The sequence below is a fragment of the Cynocephalus volans genome, chromosome 16, assembly GCF_027409185.1.
Source record: "Cynocephalus volans isolate mCynVol1 chromosome 16, mCynVol1.pri, whole genome shotgun sequence".
Lineage (NCBI taxonomy): Eukaryota > Metazoa > Chordata > Mammalia > Dermoptera > Cynocephalidae > Cynocephalus > Cynocephalus volans.
Window position 1 is genome coordinate 8,733,049 of NC_084475.1, and position 21,206 is coordinate 8,754,254.

At 33.4% G+C, this 21,206-nt stretch overlaps 1 protein-coding gene across 4 annotated transcripts in view; it reads left to right on the forward strand.

Moving 5' to 3' along the window:
* CEP112 (centrosomal protein 112) overlaps positions 1-21,206 on the forward strand; it is a 539,861-nt gene that overhangs the window by 125,522 nt on the left and 393,133 nt on the right. For all 4 annotated transcript variants that reach the window (XM_063080878.1, XM_063080876.1, XM_063080879.1 and 1 more), the window contains 3 exons: positions 14,068-14,154; positions 16,697-16,796; positions 19,840-19,958. In XM_063080878.1, coding sequence (XP_062936948.1) covers positions 14,068-14,154; positions 16,697-16,796; positions 19,840-19,958 — 306 coding nt within the window. The remainder of the gene's footprint in view (positions 1-14,067; positions 14,155-16,696; positions 16,797-19,839; positions 19,959-21,206) is intronic.

Sequence of the window (21,206 nt, forward strand, 5' to 3'; positions counted from 1 at the left end):
TTCCTTTGCTTTAGCAGAACGTTATCTATACAATGGCTTGACATATGCTCTTGTTACTGTGAAGTTAGTCCTGATCTCTTCATGGATTTCTATTTCTTTTTCTAGAAGTGGGTTGTTTAGCCCTGGGCTGGTTCAAGTAGTTGTATGAGATTCTTCTGGTCACGTTGCCTAAGGAATTTGTCAAATGAGGTGAGACTTCTATTTATCCCAACTGATTCTCACCATAGAACTTTTCTGATGGGGACAAATGGCTTAGAGGAGTATTACATTTCCAAACAAAACTTCTTTAGCATTAGGGAATTGATAGGTGAGAAATCAAACAATGGCTGATTTTAGTAGTGGCATAAGAGAGCACTCACTTTTCTCATGCATTGTTTTAAAGAGGGCTTTTCTGCTTATACTCCTTAGTGGCTCACTCTGCCTTAGCCTGACATTAAAGGCTCTATAATTTAGGCTCAGTTATAAAATTTAATTTTAATATATATGTACATGTGGACATGTAAGTGTACATATGTACAATATAAAGGGAATACAAATGAGACAACAGAATTAAGTTATTTTATTCAACAAACATTATGAGAAAGTTCCCTAAAACTTCTATTTCATTTCCAGGAGAGAAAGAAAGAGCATAGTAGTAACCAACTATAAGGCAATATAGAATATGAAGGGTTGTAAGGTATACTGAGAATGGAAAAATTGCTTTTGTCTGGTTTGCTTGAGGAGGACTTCATGGAGGAAGTGGCATTTGTGCCAGGGGTTGAATCATGTGTGAGATTTCAATAGGCAGAGAAGACATGGAAGCAAAAAACCAGAGCTTGTGTTAGCTGGAGCTCATAGACCACTTGGCTAGTGTAGCTTTAAGGGAAAAGAAAAGGAGGAGACAGTGGTAAAATCAAACGTATGTTGCTGTCAACAAGACAGAGGGAGCCATTCAAGTTTTGAATATTTTCATAACTGTGTTTTAGGAAAGTCAATTGGCAGTAGTTTCTCAGATGGATTAATAAGGCCAAAGATTGGAGGTGGGGAATCACTAGTGGAGAGGTTGTTCTAGCAGTTGAGGTGAGGGTTAATGAGGAACTCTGTCTACTAAATTGGTAACAGTAGGAAGTAAGGCACTACATGCTGGGATTAAACTTGGTGACTCATTGGATGTTGAGGGCGAGGTAAAAGGAAGAGTCAAAGATAAGGGACTTATTTGTACATAGAAGGTACTATTTTTACCGATTGTAGAATTCAATATGCTAGAGGAACATACAACTAGAGCTGTCTAGGAGGCAGTTGGAAAATAGGAAAGACTTGAGGCCTACAGATGGAGATTTGTGATTCATCCACATGGGAGGTTAGAGTTAAATCCAAATAAGATTACCAAAGGCAGATGTTTATACATAGTGAAGATGACTGTGGCACTAAATCTGGGAGAATGCCCAAGCAACTGGAAGAACTGAACAATGCAAAAGATATAGAGAAACATCCCCCAAAGTGAGAGGAGAACTAGAATAGGAAGATTGTCACAGAAACCAAGGAAAGAAAGAAGGGCAATCACAGTGCAAGTTGCTGAAGAGAAAAACATGTAGTCCACCCAAAGATTTGGTGATCGAAGGGCCTTTGGATGAGAAATGAGAATGATGTCATTGTGACCTCTGAGAATGCAGTTTTAATAAAGGGTGAAAGGCAAATTATGAAGGCAAATGAAGAAAAGGAAGCAGAAAGTATGAAATATTTATTTAAAAGTTTATTAGTTAAAAATAATAAGGAAAAAATGATATTTTGTGGTGAAAGCTCAAATATTTAAGCAGCAAATTTTGCTGGGCAACTCTTAAATTGTATTTGATGAAGTTTATTAAGTAAACAGCAAGGTAAAATATAGCTTCAAATAATGTGCCTTAAAGATGTAGGAGCCCTTAATTAATCACAAAAATTAAAAGATGCCTTTAGGGAAAAAAAGTTAAACCACAGCATGTTTTAGAAGAATGTACTATTTATGCATTGTGTGCCTGTCTCTTCCTCCCTCCACAGTTGTGCCATATTTTCTGTCCTAGGCAAACATTTCTTATTAAAACCATAAGATTATTTATTTAGAGAATATATCTTCTTTTCCTAGATTGAGATCTGTTTATGTATTGAGCTGTTTAAAATAATTGAACCCTCATATTTTAAAAGCTACTCAGTTGTATGTAACTTTAGTTTATTAACTGGACAAACTCCTGAGTGTGAATCCAGGTTTGTATACCTTCCTGGCAGTCTGATGTTGAGCAGGTACTTCTTTGTGCCTTAGTTTTCTGATCTGTAAAACAAGAATAATAAAGGGTTATGAGGATTAAAGGAAATAATGCATGTAAATTGCTAGGAACAGTGCTTTGCATGCAATATGTCATCAATCAAATATTGTTGTTTTTCTTCTTCTGCAATTTTTTCTTCATTCCACTCCTTCCTGCTGCTGTTACTGTGGCTGCTGCTATTGCTACTGCTACTATTTCAACAATAACTACTGCTGCTGCTGATTCTGTTGCTTCTCCTTCTGCTATGATGATGATGACAAGTACTGCTGCTGCTGCTGCTGCTGCTGCTGCTGCTGCTGCTGCTGCTGCTACTACTACTACAGTCTTACATTGTTTAGAGAGGATGGTTTATGTTATGTTTTGTCTTTATTGTAATAGCATCTCTTAATCATTTAACTAAGGATTTTTGCCTTTGAATGGCTATTAATAGTATTTTTTCTATCTTTCTATATGTACCTCTATCACTCTGTATTATTCCAATTACTGTATGCTTCACCTAATTCCCTCTTTACCTTTCAAAACTTATTTGTCTTCTGTTCCAATGAAATTCCTGCTAATTTTATAGATAATTTGAATTTGGTGGTTAATGGCTGATAATGGTTTAATATATTAACTTTTCTATGAGTTTTACATGGATCCCAGAGACTTTATTGTTTTAAAGTTCAAGTTAAGAGTATAAAGCTGTAATTTATTGCCTTTAATGTTTTTAGACACTTCATGCAACTGTCTGTATTGAATATACTTTTTCTATCCCTAAATTATGTAGGTTTTATAGTTATCCCTTTTTCTACCATAAAAAAGATTGTCTTAAATACATATGTGGTATATGTATGTAGATTTTTAATGTTCTATATTCATTAATGGTCAGAGATAATAGACCAAATTAGAGAAACCAGGGAAAGAGGACGCAGGATTTGAAGAATGGGAAGATAGGGAAAGATAATTAATTTATGAAATTGTCTAGAAAAACAATAAATGAAAGATAAATGGAATCATACATTATTTACTCTTGGTATCTAGCTTCATTTGTCTAACATAATGTATTTGAAATTCGTCACTGTTGTGTGAATCAGCATTTTTTTGGAAACAAATTTTAATATTGTGGAGTAATGTGCCATTGTATGAGTACCATGATTTGTTTATCCATTAATCTTTTACTCAACGTTTGGTTTGTTTTCAATTTTGCCTCTGAGGACTAAGGCTGCTATGAAAATTAGTGTACAAGGTTTTTGATTGACTTATGTTTTAATTTCTCTTGGATAAAACTGCTAAACTAATCTCCAAGTAGTTTTACCATTTTGTCCTCCTACAAGCAATGTATGAGAGTTCAAGTTGCTCCATATCTTCACCAACACTTGATAATGTCAGTTAAAAAATTATTTTAGCAATATAGTGGTGTGAAGTAGTATCTCGTAGTTTTAAAAAAAATTACTTGATTTTTTTAAGAGTGGTTTTAGGTTTACTGAAAAATTGAGCAGAAAGTACAGGAAATTTCCATGTAGCTCACCATCTTCCCCCTACAGTTTGTCCTGTTAGTAACATCTTGCATTAGTGTGGTGCATTTGTTACAATTGATGAATCAATATTGTTAACTACAGCCCATAGTTTACACTTCACTCTGTGTTGTACCATTCTATAGGTTTTAAAAAATGCACAATGGCATGTATCCACTATTATAGTATCATACTGCCATTAAAATCCTCTGTGCTTCACCTTTTCATCCCTTCCTGCTTCACCTGAATCTCTGGAAACCACTAATCTTTTTACTGTCTGTAATTTTGCCTTTTCTAGAATGTCATATTGTTGACTTTTTTAGACTGGCTTCTTTCACTTAGCAATTGCATTTGAAGTTTCTCATGTCTTTTCATGGCTTGATCTTATGATTGTTTCAATTTGTACTTCCGTATGGCTAATGATATTGAGCATATTTTCATGTGCTTATTGGCAATTCATATATCTTTTTATGTTAAGTTCGAGTCTTGCTGAACACTTTAAAACAAATTGTCATCTTAATATTGAATTTTAAGAGTTCTTTTCATATTCTGGATATAAATTATTTTTTCTATTCTGGATACAATGAAAACTTTGCTATTAGGCAGAACATATTTAGGATATCTTTCTCTATCCTGATGAGATATGCTTGGTATGTCTTTTTTATTTAAAAAGGATTATTTGTAGATAGCTTATAGTGGGGTCATTTAAAAAAATTTTGCCTAACAATACTGTCTTTTAGTTGGAGTGTTTAGTCCTTTTAAATTTAACGTAATTATTGTTCAGTATGGTTGGGTTTAAATCTACCTTTTTGGTATTTGTTTCCACTGGTACCCTCTTCTTTTTTTCTTTTTCATTCCTCTGTTACTCTGTTTTTGCCTTATTTTTAGTTATTCGTTTTTTAATTATTCCATTTTAATTTTTTATTGACTAGTTAGCTGTATTTCTTTTTATATATTTTCTTTTTAAAAAAAATTAAATTTTATTTATATTTTTGTGGGTACAGTGTTGGTTCAATAAATGCATATACTGCACAATGATTCACTTAGGGTAGATAACAGTTTTGTCCCATTAGTTATTATTTTGTCCCCCTCATTATTCCTCCCCTCCCCCCCAGCCTCTGGTAAGCATTATTCTACTCTCTACTTTTTTTTTTTTAAACACACAAAGATTAACATCCTTATTGCAAAAAAACCTCTTAAAAATGTATTAGAATTAGAAAAATCTAAGCAGAAATTTGGTGAAGGACATGAGTAGATAAGTCACACACCTCAAAGAAACACACATGGTTAATAAGTACATTCTAAGATCTGTTTCCAGGTGTGGGTGGGGTTGGCCTGGCCCCTGTTGCAGGACCCTGGGTGTTGGCTAGCTCCATTGCTTGCCTGGATGTGGCGTGGGGGTGGGGCTAAGGCCCGTGGCCCAGTCTCAAGACTGCCAGGTGTGGGCTGTCTACATTTCTTGCAGTTTCCAAGGCTGTAAGTCCAAAGTCCAGGGAACCCATATGGTGAAGGCTTTCTTTGGTGGTGACTTCTGTGATGGCAGGGTATCACATTGCGAAATGGTGGAGCAAAGAGAGCTTATATATTTTCTTTGTTTTTCTAGGGCTAAAAATATGTATCCTTAACCTTATTAAGGTCTATGTAATGTCAGTATTGTACCACTTGCACAGAACTTTTCCCACTTTCTAATTCCCACTTTACAAATCTTAATTTTAATATAGTACAATCCAATTTAATCCCATCTTTGTCTGTGCTGCTATTGTTGTCATAGTTCTACATGTATAATAAACCCCATTTTTCAGTGTCATTATATTTTCTTTAAATACTCAGTTGTCTTTTGAGGAAATTATGAGAAGATAAAAATGGTCTTCTATATTTCTCCACTTACTCACTATTTCTGGCACTCTTCTTTCCTTCATATATGTTTCCATCTGGTACAATTTCCTTTTATCCTTAAGAACATATTTTAGAATTTCATGTAGTGTAATTTTGGCGATGATATGTCAGTGTTTCTTTTATCTTTTTTTTTTTCTTTCAGCACTTCTAAGATATTATTTGTCCTCTGGTCTCCACTGTTTCTGATGGGAAGCAACAGTCATTCTTACTATATTCCCTTGTGTGTCATATCTCTCATCCTCTGGCTGCTTTTAAGATTTTCTCCTTATCTTTGGTTTTCACAGTTTGATTATGATATTGTAGGAGTAGTTTTCTTTGCATTTATCTTGCGTAGAGTTCACTGAGCATCTTGTTCTCTAAGTGTTTTTTATTTTTTATCAAACTGGAGAAATTATTTGGTCATTATTTTAAAAAATATTTTCTTTCCCCAGTCTCACTCTTCTGTAAGTGCTCCAATTACATGTATATTAGACTCTTTAATTTTGTACCACAGGTTCCTAAAGTATTGCTTATTTTTTACTGATTCTTCAATCTTGTTTCTCTCAGGTGTTTGGACTCTGTAATTTCTATTGGCCTGTTATCAAATTTACAGACCCTTTCTTCTGCTATGTTAAATCTTCTGTTAAGCTAATATAGTGCATTTTTTCCTTCCAATTATTGTAATTCTCAGTTATAAGTTTTACTTCTCTGCTGAGATTTGTTCTCGCATTAAAATAATATTTTTCTTTAATTCTTTGAAGGTATTTGTATTAACTGCTTTAAATATTTTTGTGCTAAATAATGTCATCTTGGGTCTTATTATCTCCTTTTATTTTATTTTTGCCTGCAAACATAATTTTATTTTATTTTTATTCTTTTTTATGTTTATTAATTTCTCTGTAAAGGACATTGTAGGTGATACATTATAGAGACTCTGAATTCTGTTGTTTTTCTTCATAGAATATTGATTTTCTTCTGTTCTTGTAGGCTGTTCAGTTATGAGTCAATCACCTTTAAGTTGTGTAGACTTAGTTTTACATTCTATTAAGGCAAATCTGTGGAAAGGTGAAGATATTAACCAAACCCCTTCAACATGATCTTACCCAACCTACAAACGGTCACTCTGAGGATCTTATAATAACTTGATTCTAGCCTTTCTTAGGCAGGTTTAGGGTAGGACTAAGGTGTGCCCTTTATGGAGATTCTGCTGGATCCAGGTGTTCACAAGCTGTTAGGAAGGTGCTTTCACTGGCTGGGTAGGGCCTTTGATATCTCTGAGCACTGTTTAATCTGTAGTATCTGTTACATACTCTACCTTGTAGCAGCCATACTTTGTTATTCATCAAATGCACACACATCCCAGCCCATAAGCCTATGGTCAAGCACTGGTGGAGGATTCTGCTGGGCAGCTCAGACCTCTCTAGTGCCCTTGTGCTTAAGATTCCAGCTTCTTTAACTGCTCTGAACTCTGACCTCTGCCTTCTCAGCTCAGTGGGTCTATGGTCTTCTACTTGGACTCCAGTTGTACCCAGGCAGAGAGCATGAATTATTGCGGAGCTTAATTTATGTGAATCATTGTGCTGCACTGCCTGTTGTCCAGTATCTGAGAACAGTTACGTCATCTATTTTATCCCATTTTATTGTCATTAACAGTAGGAGGTTAGTTTGGTATTAGTTATTATGTTATTGTCTAAAGTAGATATCCTGGTGTCTTAAATTTGAAATGGATAGTGTATATTCTGATCCTAGTAAAAGAAAACTTAAATGTTGTTTGGAGTCAGGGTTACATGGAAGTTGAACAAATTAGAATTGTTATATTCAGTCTTTTAATTTCAGTCTTTTGTGTTAAACTAAATTAAGAAATGCTGTTTACTGTCTTTTACATACACTTATATGTATGTGTAGATGCACACATATATACATGTCTATATTTATATTTATATTTACATGTACATTTAAATACTGTATCCTTTTGTTGTCTTTGTATGTTATTCTAGTAAAATTGTGTTTGTGTTGTAATCCTGATGATTTATCATGAATCATGCCCTAGAGTACAGGAAAGAAATATAGAGCTACTCCTCAGCATCAAGGCAAGAGATTTCAAAGAAGAGATACTTTTAATATTTTTAAGGATGGCAGTGGAGAAACGTTCTTTTAACATTAGTCTTATAATAATAATTTGGTGTTTACTATTTCAATCAAGTTATTAAACCTTACATTGGAAATTGGGGACAGACCAACATCCTCCTAATATGATACAATGAAAAAGGACACAACATCACTTTAGTATCATTCTTGTCAAAATCTGATGAATCTAATCATGAGGAAACATCAGACAAATCCAAACTTAGATACATTCAATAACTGGCTATACTCTTAAAATATGTCAAGGTCAAGAAACAAAAAAAAAAGACCATTCCAAATTAAAGAAGATATAGTTGATATGACAACTAAAGGCAGTTCATGATCCTGGATCAGGAAAAAAAAAAGGTGTAAATGGCATTATTGTGATAATTTATAACACCTGACTATAAACCCTGCATTAGATAATATTATTGTGTTAATATTTTATTTCCTAATTTTGACAACTGTGCTATGGTTATGAAAGACTGTGTCCTTGTTCTAAGGAAACCTACCCTGAAGCTTTTAGGAATAAAGAGGAATGATGTTTCTAACTTACAAATAATTTGGGAAATAATATGCATGTATCTCTTTTTCTCTGTCTCTCTGTCTCTCTCTGTCTCTGTCTCTGTCTCTCTCCATATATATGTAGATGGTGATGCAGCTATAAAATGATAAGGCACATGGGGCAAAATGTAAATTGGTGAATCTGGGTAATGGGTATATGGGAATTTCTTATGCTGTTATTGTAACTTTTCTTTAAATTTAATGTTATACCAAAGTGAAAATTTATAACCAGAAAGATAGAATTTAGATAAATCTCTTTAGTTGCTAGAACAGAGATCCATCAAGCTACTAAAGTGAAAAGTGACACATCCTTTTGAATTAAGTATGCCTAGTGTTATCAAGACCACTGGAGCCTAAGTTTCCTTGCTTCATATTTCAGGTGCTATGTGGTTTCTAATCTTTTCTCTGTTTGTGTATTCGCTTTGCTTTGTTCTGTATACTGGATTCATCTGCTTTCTCTTGAGTTACTTGCGTTTGCTACCCAAACTAGCTATCTTGCTGTCTTAGTTCAGATTCTTTCTTTCTTTCTTTTTTTTTACTTTATTTACTTATTTTTATTTTTTAATTGAAACATAGTTGGTTGTACATATCTGTGGGGTATAGAGTTGAATATCAATACCTGTGTGCAGGATAATTAGTATATTCAATATTATACAATGTAATTGTTTTCCATGGCCCTTTACCAATTCCTCCTTTATCCTCCCTCTTTCTCCCCCTTTCCCACATCTGCTAACGTCAGTTCTGTTCTCTCCTTTTGAAGATTCAAAGTATTATTGTGATTGTTGTATCTTTCTTACTTTCCTTTTTTATTTGTTTGTTTTATTTTTTTTAGCTCCCACTTATGAGTGAGGACATATGGTATTTATGAGTGAAGACATGTGGTATTTCTCTTTCTGTGCCTGGTTTATTTCACTGAACATAATTTTCTTTAAGTTCATCAATGTTTCTGTGAACGGCAGTATTTCGGGTGCACCAATTTACAGTCCTACCAGCAGTAAAGGAGGGCTCCTCTTTCTCTGCATCCTGTCCAGCATTTGTTATCTCTGTATTTTTGATAATAGCCAGTCTAACCGGGGAGAGATCATATCTCAGTGTGGTTTTGATTTGCATTTCCCTGATGCTGGGTGATGTTGAGCATTTTTTCATGTTTCTGTTGGCTGTTTGTATATCTTCCTTTGAGAAATGTTTATTCAACTCTTTTGCCCATTTTTCAATTGGGTTATTTGCTTTTTTACTGTTAAGTTGTTTGAATTCCTTGTATATTCCAGTTATTAATCCTTTGTGGGATGTATATATAGTTTGCAAATATTTTCTCCTGCTCTGTAGGTTGTCTTTTCACTCTGTTGTTTCTTTTGCTGTGCAGAAGCTTTTTTAGTTTGATATAACCCCATTTGTTTATTTTACCTTTTGTTGCCAGTGCGTTTAGGGTCATATTCATAAAGCCTTTGCTCAGTCCTACTTCCCAAAGGTTTTCTTTTAGGAGTTTTATAGTTTCAGGTCTTATATGTAAGCCTTTAATCCATTTTTACTTGATTTTGGTATATGGTGAGAGGTACAAGTCTAGTTTCATTCTTCTACGTGTGGATGTCCAGTTTTCTTAACACCATTTATTGAAGAGACACTCTTTTCCCCAATGTATGTTCTTGTTGCCTTTGTCAAATATTAGTTGGCTTTAAGTATGTGGTTTGATTTCTGGGTTCTCTATTCTTTTCCATTGGTCTGAGTGTCTGTTTTTATGCCAGTACCATGCTATTTTGGTTGCTATGGCTTTGTGGTATAATTTGAAGTCAGGTAGTGTTATGCTACTGGCTTTATTTATTTATTTTTGCTCAGGATTGCTTTGGCTATTCAAGGTCTTCTCTTGTTCCACATGTATGTTAGGATTGTTTTTTCTATTTGTGTGAAGAATGTCATTGGTATTTTGATGGGGATTGCACTGAATTTGTAGATTGCTTTGGGTAGTATGGACATTTTCATAGTGTTTATTCTTCTAATCCAAGAGCACGGAATGTCTTTCCATCTTTTTGTGTCCTCTTTAATTTCTTTCAATGGTAATTTTTAGTTCTTGTTGTAGAGATTTTTAGTTCTTGTTGTGTCTCCTTGGTTAAGTTGATTAATAGGTATTTTTTTGGTGACTATTGTAAATGGGCTAGCTTTCTTGATTTTTTTTTCCTGCTAAATCATTGTTGGTATATAAAAATGCTACTGATTTTTGTGTGTTGATTTTGTATCCTGCAACTTTACTGAAATCATTTGTCAACTCTAAGAGTTTTCTTGTAGAGTCTTTAGGCTTTTCTTAACATGGGATAGAAAGATTTCAAATAAATAACCTAACACCACACCTCCAAGAACCTGAAAAACAAGCAATCCAATCCCAAAATTAGCAGATGGAAAGAAATAATTAAGATCAGAGCAGAACTAAATGTAATAGAGATTCCAAAAATGATACAAAAGATCAATGAAACAAAAAGTTGGCTTTTCGAGAGGATAAACCAAGTAGACAAACTATTAGCTAGTTTAACTAAAAAAAGAAGACAGAAGACTCAAATAACAGAAATTAGAAATGAAAAAGGAAATGTTACAACCAATACCACAGAAATACAAAGAATCACAAGAGACTATTATAAACAACTACATGCCAATAAATTTAAAAACCTGGAGGAAATGGATGGATTTCAGGACACATACAATCTTTCAAGACAGATCCAAGAAGAAACAGAAAGCTTGAGTAACCAATAACAAGTGACAAGATTGAAGCAGAAATCAGCAGTCTTCCAAAAAAGAAAGCCCAGCACAGGATGGCTTTACTGCTGAATTCCACCCAACCTTTAAAGATGAATTAATACCAATTATCTGCAAACTATTCCAGAAAATTGAAACTGAAGCCATTCTCCCAAACTGATTCTATGAGGCCAGCATCACCCTTATTCCAAAATCAGACAGAGATACAACAAAAATTCAAAACTACAGGCCAATATCTTTGGTGAATATAGATATAAAAATCCTCAAAAAATATTAGCAAATAGAATAGAGCAACATATCAAAAAAATTATACACCACGATCAAGTGGTATTAATCCCAGTGAGGCAAGAATGGTTCAGCATATGCACACCAATAAATGTGGTACACCACATCAACAAAATCAAGGACAAAAAGCACGTGACTATCTCAATAGAGGCATAAAAAACATTTTATAAAATTCAGCATCCCTTCATGATAATGACTCAGTAAATTAGGTATGTAAGGAAACAATCTCAACACATAAAAGCCATATATGACAAACCCACCTCCAATATCATCCTGAATGGGATGATAAGAAAAGGAGCAAGTCAAGGATGCCTACTCTCACCACTCCTATTTAACATAATGTTGGAAGTACTAGCCAGAGCAATCAGGCAGGAAAATAAAGGGCATCCAGATTGGAAAAGTCAAAGTCAAATTGTTCCTGTTTGCAGATTCTTGAGAGAGAGAATCTGAATGATTGTTTACTAGCTAATGGATTACTTAAGCATGTGTCAGGTGTTTATTCCTAATTTGATCAATAAAGATTGAGGTGGCACAAATGAAGTGCAATGGGTTAGAGTATGGCAGCACAGTTCCATGGTATTTAGGGTTGACCCTCCGAAGCTGAGGGTATGTTAATTTCTCTAGGAGGTATTATGGAAAGATCTGGCAATGAATCTTGTCCCTTCTACCTGGCCAGCTTTGTCTTATTGCTTTTGGGGTTTAATTCCTTTTTTATATACTCCAAAAATGCTTCTGTTAAGTAACTTCATACGGAATTAGATTACCTAGCCCTTTTTCTACAAAAATGAGGAAAGAGTATCATGTGATTTAAAGGCAAGAGAATGGAAACATTCAGAATTTTTTCCTTTTGCAAAGTAAATGGCTAACTGTTTCCTTCTCCCCCATTCATGGATGTTTAAAAGTCATGAATCTTTGTTACCTTAACTTTTGTTTGTGAATTTCATTTTGATATGTTGATTTGATCATGCATGTTTACCTTGTTAAGTTTATATTCATTATTTATCTTGTATTTGAAATAGTAATTGAAAATATAAAGTATGTTTCAAAAATTTTCAAGAAAATAATTTGATAGTACATTTATAATATTTTAAAAGAAAAGTTTCCTGAAGGTTGTAGACTAATATTTTTGAATACCTACTTTATGCCATATGATATCTTTTTTAAGATGTATTTTTGTATTTATTTATTATTGATTATATATATTTGTGGGGTACAGAATCGAATATCAGGACATGTGTGCAATATGTGGTGATCAAATCAGGATAATTAGTATACTCACGTTTACAAAACATAATCGATCTTTGTGACCCTCAACTAGTTTCTTGTCAGTCTCCCTCTTCCTCCCCCTTTCCCATCACTGATAACCACAGTTCTGTTCTCTCTCTTTTCTTTTTTGAAGTTTAATGTATTATTGTTTTCCTTCCTTCCTTCCTTCCTTCCTTCCTTCCTTCCTTCCTTCCTTCCTTCCTTCCTTCCTTCCTTCCTTCCTTCCTTCCTTCCTTCCTCCCTCCCTCCCTCCCTCCCTCCCTCCCTCCCCCCCCACTTATAAGTGAAGACATGCAGTATTTCACTTAATTTTCTCTATGTTCATCCATGTTGCTGTGAATGGCAAATTTCATTCTATTTTTTTTTTTTTATGGCAGAGTAGTATTCCATTGAGTATATATGCCACATTTTTCTTATCCAGTCATCTGACAATGGACATTAAGTTATGCCATACATTTTACTGGGTATGGTCACTTAAATTATTTCATTGAATATAAATTTCACAATCCATTGAGGTAAGGATATTTTTTCTTAATTAGCAGAAGAGGAAATAGAGTGTCAAAGTGGTTGTTGACTTCCCTAAAGTCACAAAAGTTAGTGTGTGGTGGGATTAGAATTAGAGAGAAATGAGGTCTGTCAGACTCTAATGTATATACTCTCAAACAGTAAGGAACCAGGTAGCCAAATTCTTCTACCAAATTAATTGATCATTAGTTTTATGTTGCTTTTCTTAACTGTCACTACTGACTGTTGTTTTAATTATAGGATGCACTCATTATCTACAAGCATTGGCTACTTTTTGATGGCTTTGCTCAGAACATTGTTGCATGTGGTGTTGGTTTGGGGTGGTTAGGAGTTAAGGAATACTGAAAAGGAGATAAAGTCACTGCTTTGAGAGTTGATTCTGGGAGAGAGAACTGGAAAACTCTTAAGAGAAACGTGCATTTATCAGTAATTTGCGATTTTTGTGGATATTTATTCTCAAATTGTCATGTTTAAATATGTAGGTTAATAAGAGTATTTTTAAATGAGTGTGTAGATGTGAGCAAAGAAAAAAAATTAAAAGGTTGGATGATACTGAAATGAAAAATAATAAAGGATAAAGTACTGTGTGGATTTAAATGGAACAGCAAAAGTCAAAAGTCATTTTAAAATGACTTGTTTTTTGGTGGAGGAAGGTCGGAGATAACTGATGAATCTGTACTTAGTATTGTTAGTTTTGGTTATCAAGTGAAAATTATTTTAAAGACTGTTAATTAATTTGGAAGTAATTGAAAGAATGCAGTCAACATATTGGCATATATAATGTGATGGCTAGAACCTGTGGCTACAAGGTAACGTGGAAAGTGATACTCTCTTTTATACTATTTTAATTTAATGATGTATCTTTTGCCAAAGGGAAAAGTAATTAATAACACCTTTACAATTTTTCCATGAAGTTGGACATGAAAACAAAAATGATGGAAGCTAAATTTCACGAAGAAAAGCTTAAACTGCAGCAGAAACATGATGCTGATGTTCAGAAGGTAGGATATACAGTATATCAATTATTCTTTTGTTTATATTAAATATTTAAAGTATTCTAGGTCTTGTGATGGTCCATACATTTATACATTTATTGATCCACTTATTTATGTATTTTAAGATAGTTTATGCTGTAAATGGAATTTGCTAAAGTAATATCCCAGCAAAAGTTGATCTTTAAATTTCATTTGCTAAACATATGTGTGTATGTGAAACCTTATATTTACATTATCTTTTGGTTCTTCTTCAACTATTGTTTTAAGGTTGGCCTTCTTATAGTCCTCTATCTGCATTCTATCATTACCTTTTGTGAAACTTGAAATAAGATATCAACTATAAATACTAGAATTTGTTTTTTCCTAATATTCTCTCAGCTTTCTGGTAATTAGAATTTCCTTTTTAATTTAAAAAGGAACTCTTGGATTTGGTTCTGTTTGATACAGATTGCATACATTGTAATGCTAGCACTGACAATGAAACTTTTTATAAGTCACTCATTGGGATTTATGCTTTCCAAGCTTTCAATCTGTATTTTTAAATAAAATTTATTTTTCTTTTTAACTGGCAGAGCAAAGGTCATCATTTATGGTTATCTTACATGGAATTTTTGAGTTGATACATTATTTTAATCATAATTAAAAATTTAGTTGTGGGCTGAGCCCGTGGCGCACTCGGGAGAGTGCGGCCGTGGGAGCGCAGCGACGCTCCTGCCGCGGGTTTGGATCCTATATAGGAATGGCCGGGGCGCTCACTGGCTGAGTACCGGTCACGAAAAAGACAGAAAAAAAAAAAAATTAGTTGTAATCATGTATTTGTTTTTAAAATACATGAAGGTTGATACAAATAGAAATTTTGCACTTACTGTTTCAAAAGTAAGTCTATGAAATTGCTTCCCAAAACTGAGTGACAGAGACAAAGGCTGGTAGGTGAGGCCATAACATCACATGTGCAAGCTTTCTTAAAAGCTTAAAATATGTTGATATTTAGTTAGGTGCATGTTTAGCTCATCTTTCAAAGCAACCTGAAGGAAACCACTGATAGTATATTAGAGAAAAAAATATTGAATCCTTTTCCTTCTTCTCTCCTCTCCCCCATTAAAAATTTAAAGGCAAATATTTCTCTTTTACTAGAATTTTACATTAGTTTAAGCTGTTTAGATAAAAACAGTTCTCTGTCATAAATATGTTAGAGAATCAATAATATAATTTCAGTGTAACATGTCCAAATGAAATAGAATACATTGACGTGTAAGATTGATGTATAAGATAAATGAATATAAAAGATAAATTTGGTAAAATCAGGTGATAGAGTTTGAAATAGGCTTCTTGGTATGTCTGTTGCAAAGATATATTATAAAAAAAACATTTAATAATAAAATCCTTATCTAGGATCTTTTCTTTTTAAATAAATTCTGTGTAAAGAAAGAAAGCAAAGCAACTAGTTTGAAGTATCAGGTAAAATATAAATAAAATCCTTGGTCTTATTCCAGAATTGGGAAGTATATTAATCAGTTTTTTGCTTGTATGGCATTTTCTAAGTGTCAGGAATTGGGGAGGAATAAGATTTAGTATTTTATCTATTTGCATACATTCTTTTCCTTTTTTGCTTTTTTTTTGGAGATCAGGGGTCAAATGTGCTCCTTTTCTTATTCACCAATTAGTGTTAGAGATGGGATTGAAACAAGGAAAGGTAAAATGCTGGTAATAAAAACACAAAGAAAAAGTTAGCTAGACATTGGTGAGCAATCCCCCCCCCCTTTTTTTTTTAACTGACTTTGGGTATATAGGAAATATACCCCAACTGTAAGAAAAGTGAATATTCCTATTCCTGCCTTAATTTGGGTTTCCCCCTCTTGATTAGCATTTTGTCCTGCTTGCTAACTTTCCTGGATTTTGGTTATTTCTGTGTTTTGTTTTGTTTTTTTAAGTATAGATGTATTTTGAACTATAAAATCATGATTAAATTTTATTAAGTGATTAAATTCAAAACTTCTGACAATAAAAATTAAGATGTATAATTTTCATGCAGTTTTTGACATTTTGAGATGATTTTTCTGATTTACATTAGCAGAGCTATATATAAAAGAAGCCTATTACCTGTCATCTTTCCATATATCTGGGAATTCTTGTTATTCTGAATTAAAATGATAGAAGGGCACTTGTGGGAGGATTCAGGGACATGCTTAGCTGAAGATGTTCTATTCCAGTGCAGTGGAGTGAATTGTACTATACCAACGTGTCAAGTTTCTGATGGCTTATCTCTGCCACTTTATGACAGTTTAATTTCTGAATTATATTTTAGGGAATCACCTTATTTATTATTTATACTCTCCTTAAAAATTGATACATGAAAATTCTGAACAGATAACACATTTCTTTCAGATAATCAATTATTCTAGTATATTTAATAATTTTCTCAATGCACTATAATTTTTACAGTTTTGGGGGGAAACATAAGATTAGATGTGAGACTTGCATTATAAAAATTATGTGCTCTATACTTAAAACAGTGAAGTATACTAAAACATTTTAAATATATTTTCAGATTTTAGAAAGAAAGAATAATGAAATAGAAGAATTGAAAACCTTGTACAGAAAAAAACAAAGCGAAACTGAGGAGGCTATTAGAAAGCTTGAAAAGAAAGGTGATGTTGTATTGTTATATAAATCTTTTAATAGTATTTTCATTTTGTCTTAGTGATGGTAGAAAGTAAAATTTTAGTTCTGACCTTCATAGTGAGATGGGAATATTTATGTGGGCTTCCATCAGTGGACGAATTTATGTGGGCTTCCATATGGCTGGGAAAAAACTGTGTGTAGCGGCGATAGCAACGGGGTGGTAACGGTGGGTGGTTTGTTCAAGGAGTTTGAGGAGTATGTCGCTGTCACTCCCTCTTTTTAACTCTCTTTCTCCTCACTGGGGTAGAGCTGCCATAAATCAGTTAAGAGCAGTCATAGAATTAGGACTTACTAGCTTTAATGAGAAAATTGAAGGGAATTACTTCTTTTCATCTAGTAAAATTTATTATGTTAAATATCTACTTTATATCTTATAGTATATGCTAGTATTGTGATTGATAGAAAAAATTAAAAAAGCATTTTCCATTTACACTTTCATTAAGAAGGAAAAGAAAGTGTGTAATGAAGTGTTAAATTGACTATGGCTCAAAGCATCTAAACCAGCAGGTGATTACACGAGAGAGTGCAGGTAATATTTTATGAAGAAAAGAGCTTTTGTAAGATTTTGTGAAGTTTTATAAGATTTTATTAGTTCCAGGTAACTGGGATTGGAATGCTGAAATTGGTAAGTTGTAGAAAGGTTGCTGCAAAACTATTTAGCCACAGCGGATGCCTTATGCATTAAGAAGTAGATTTTAAAAGATTAAAGATAGTTGACCAGGGGCTAGGTTAAGCATGACTTTGAATTTCAGATTTAAAAGTTTGAACTTTATCCTGTAGATGCTGGGGAACCAGAGAACATTTTTGAGCGTGAGTTTTAGGATCTCATGTTTTATAAGAGGAGTAGCCTGGTAATGGTTGAACGTGGATAAGGACAATGCCTAGTCTGTTAGAGCAGTCAGAGGCAGAATGGAGTGAGGGAGAGAGCGTCCCACTCATTACAGAATGGAGGATCTAATCCCAGCACTGCTATTCAGTGTCTGATACATGACATCAGGAAGTCTCTGGGCCTTGGTTTAATCATCATACAATGAGGAAGTCAGAATAAATATGTCAAGTCCCTTTTAACTCAAAGATGTTATGCTTCTGTGCTTCTGTAATTTTGCACAGAATATCTGGGTGAGGGGCAGTGGGAGTAGTGAGAATGGAACTGAAGAAGAAATTTTGAGGAATGAATCAGGACTTAGTGAATGATAAGATTTAAATGATGAGTAAGAGGAAAGGAGAAAGGAAGGTTTTCATTTAGGGCTTTCCATATGGAGCTTACTGGATCTCCCTAAATCATCAAACCTGAGAGTATCCAGGTGAACGTAATGCCCTTGACAATTTCGGATGGCAATCACATATATATAACTAAACCAATGAAAGATATATTTTTAGATTCATTTCTAGCCTTAAATGTTGGTAAAAGTAATTAGAAATTTGCCCGAGTTCTTTCTGCATATATTATCAGTGGTTACAAGAATATTTTAAATTTATTTTCAGGTTTTCTTTCTCACCCTGATTCAAACCAGGCAATTCAAACATGCCTAAGTTTTCAAAGTGCCCAAGTTTACGGTTTGGCTGTTTAGCTCAGTTGGTTAGAGCACAGCCTTGTAACACCAAGGTCAAGGGTTTGGATCCCTGAACCAGCCAGCTGCCAAAATATAAATAAAAATGCCCAAGTTTTAGAAATAATGTTTCTTAATGCTTTTTGAATTACAACCAGGTCTTACTTTAATTTTGGAATTGTAAAATAACGTATGTTTAGATGTAAAGGCTAATGTTAGGTTAACTTGCATTCTCTTCTTTTCCTTATTTGTTGTATGGTTGAGATACAAGTGAAAGAAATTCCTCAGGAAATGTTTATGAAAAATATGCTATTTACTTGAAGTAAATGAATAAAAACATATTCAGTAAGCTAGGAAAATATTACATTCAAGTAAAAAAACAGCTGAATTTATTTTAGCATCCAGTGACATGAATATATTAAACAAATTTTCACTTAAATCAGTGACAGATTAAATAATTTTAGAGAAGATAGAAATATAAATGATTTATAAGGGAAATATTTTATAGAATTTAAAACATTTCATTTTAGTAACATAAACCTTGAAAATTATTTTAAAGTATCTAGTAACCACAATATATTGAAATGATGGGTTCCTTTATTTATTCACTCAGTGCACATCTTTTTGAGCACTTGCCTGTATGGCACAGTTACGCCCTGTGGATAAGAAATTGAAATGTCTTTCTTCTCAGTGAACATAGTCTTATTGAAGAGGAAATAGGCAAGTAAACCGTTACATGTAATAAGTGATTTAATAGAGAAATACGCAAGGTTTCATGGGGATAAAGAGTTTCTTTCTGTCCCTTCAAGGAGAGTAGTCTGGTTGGTGAATGGTTCATAAAGAAGGTGATACTTGAACTGCAACTCTAAGGAGGAGTAGGAGTTTTTCAGGAAGAAAGGGAAGGCCATTCTAGGATATGATTGTCATAAATAGATGGTCATATTTAGGCAGTGATACAAAAGAGAATATGTCCTCAGGAATCTGCAGATAGGTTGGTGTGTTTATGTACAATACAGGTTTAAAATATGGAACTGGCAAGAGATATGGCCAGGGAATAGTTGAATCATGAGGAACTATTTTCTGTGTTAGAGGCTTTTAGACTTAATCTTTTAGGTGAGGAGAACAGTAGGATGATTTTAAGCCTGGGAGTAACATTAATGGATTTGTACTGTGGAAAGGCCTCTTTAAAGCAACAGGGGACCCATTGGAGGGGAATGATACTTGAGGCTAGCACACAGTTAGCATTGTCTAGGGAGTGTGTAATGATGAATTCAACCAAGCCTGTCCATGGTAGCAGAAATGGAGAAAAGGAGCAGAGAATAAGTGATACTTTAGAACAGAGAATCGAGAAGACAGTGAAAAATTGAATTATATATTAACTAGTGCACCATATTTATATCATCAAACTCTTATGTATTATCTAAAATTGGTTTAACTATGTTTTCCTCGTTTTTGACAGTTCAGACCCTTATACGTGACTGTCAGGTTATCAGAGAGACTAAAGACAACCAGATTGCAGAGCTAAAAAAGATATGTGAGCAAAGTACAGAATCTCTGAATAATGATTGGGAGAAAAAGGTAAGCTGCATAAAATAGTAATAGAAAACATAAAAGTTTATGCTTCAAAGTAACATCTTTAATTATAAACACAATGGATTTCACACAATATACAGAACAGTACAAAAAAAGTAAATAAAAATAACTAAATTCTACACTATCTAGAAATTGCTATGATTCATGTTTTGGTATGTTTTTTTCTAGAAGTCTATGGTCTATAAAATAGTTTTCATTTAGAAAATGCTAGTACTTTTGACTAATTTTAATTAATTACTGAATTTAATTAATGATCTAGATTTTTTTTTTGTCATAACCAGTAGATTTTAAGCAAAATTAGTTGAGAAATAGCAGTAGGACAATTTTTGGAAATGAAACCTTTTTAATTTTGGATTTTAGCCATTGGAACATTTCTTTCCTGGATTTTCAGATGATATAATCCAGATAGAAGTTATAGTATAAAGTTGTATTTTTTCTGGAACCTGTTTTATTTTATTATTTTTTTATATTCATATATTTTAATCCTATATATTAATGGGGTACAATTTGATGTTTTAATACATATATATTTGTTATATAATGATCAGATTGGTATTTAGCATATTCATCCCCTCATGCATTTATCATTTCTTTATGGTGAGAACATTCAAAGGCTTCTCTTCTAGCTAATTTGCAATGTACAATACTTTATTGTCAACCATCATCACCTTACTGTGCTATAGAACACCGGAACTTATTCTTTCTATCTAACTATAACTTTGTACTTATTGACCCACCTCTCCCTTTACTGTCACCTCCCAGTCTCTGTAAATTTGCTTTGTAAACATAATCACTAGTGGATGGATCATTCTTAGAGAAGTATTTAATTTAATAATTAGGAAAAAATATTTTCATATAATTTAGTAGCACCAAGATTAATGTAATAAAAATACTCATTATGAATGAGTCTTACAAAGTAATGTAGTACTTTCACTTGGGAGCCCTTAGCTCAAATTTCAATATACATTTAAGAGAAATTAAATGTTACTTCTTTTGATATATTCTATCATAACAATCTTCAGTTAACTCATACTGATATTTTCTCTGTTAGTCCGATTTCAAAATGTTTCATTGAAATTTATAAATGCCTTCCCAAGCTGACAGTGTTGCTCTGAAATATGTCCTGGTGACGGCAGCTTCAGGACCAGTCTGGGAAGACATTAAGATGGAACTCTGCAAAGATATTAGGAGGGATAGAGTTAGCTCTTTTCTAGTTTTACTTTGTCAATTTGT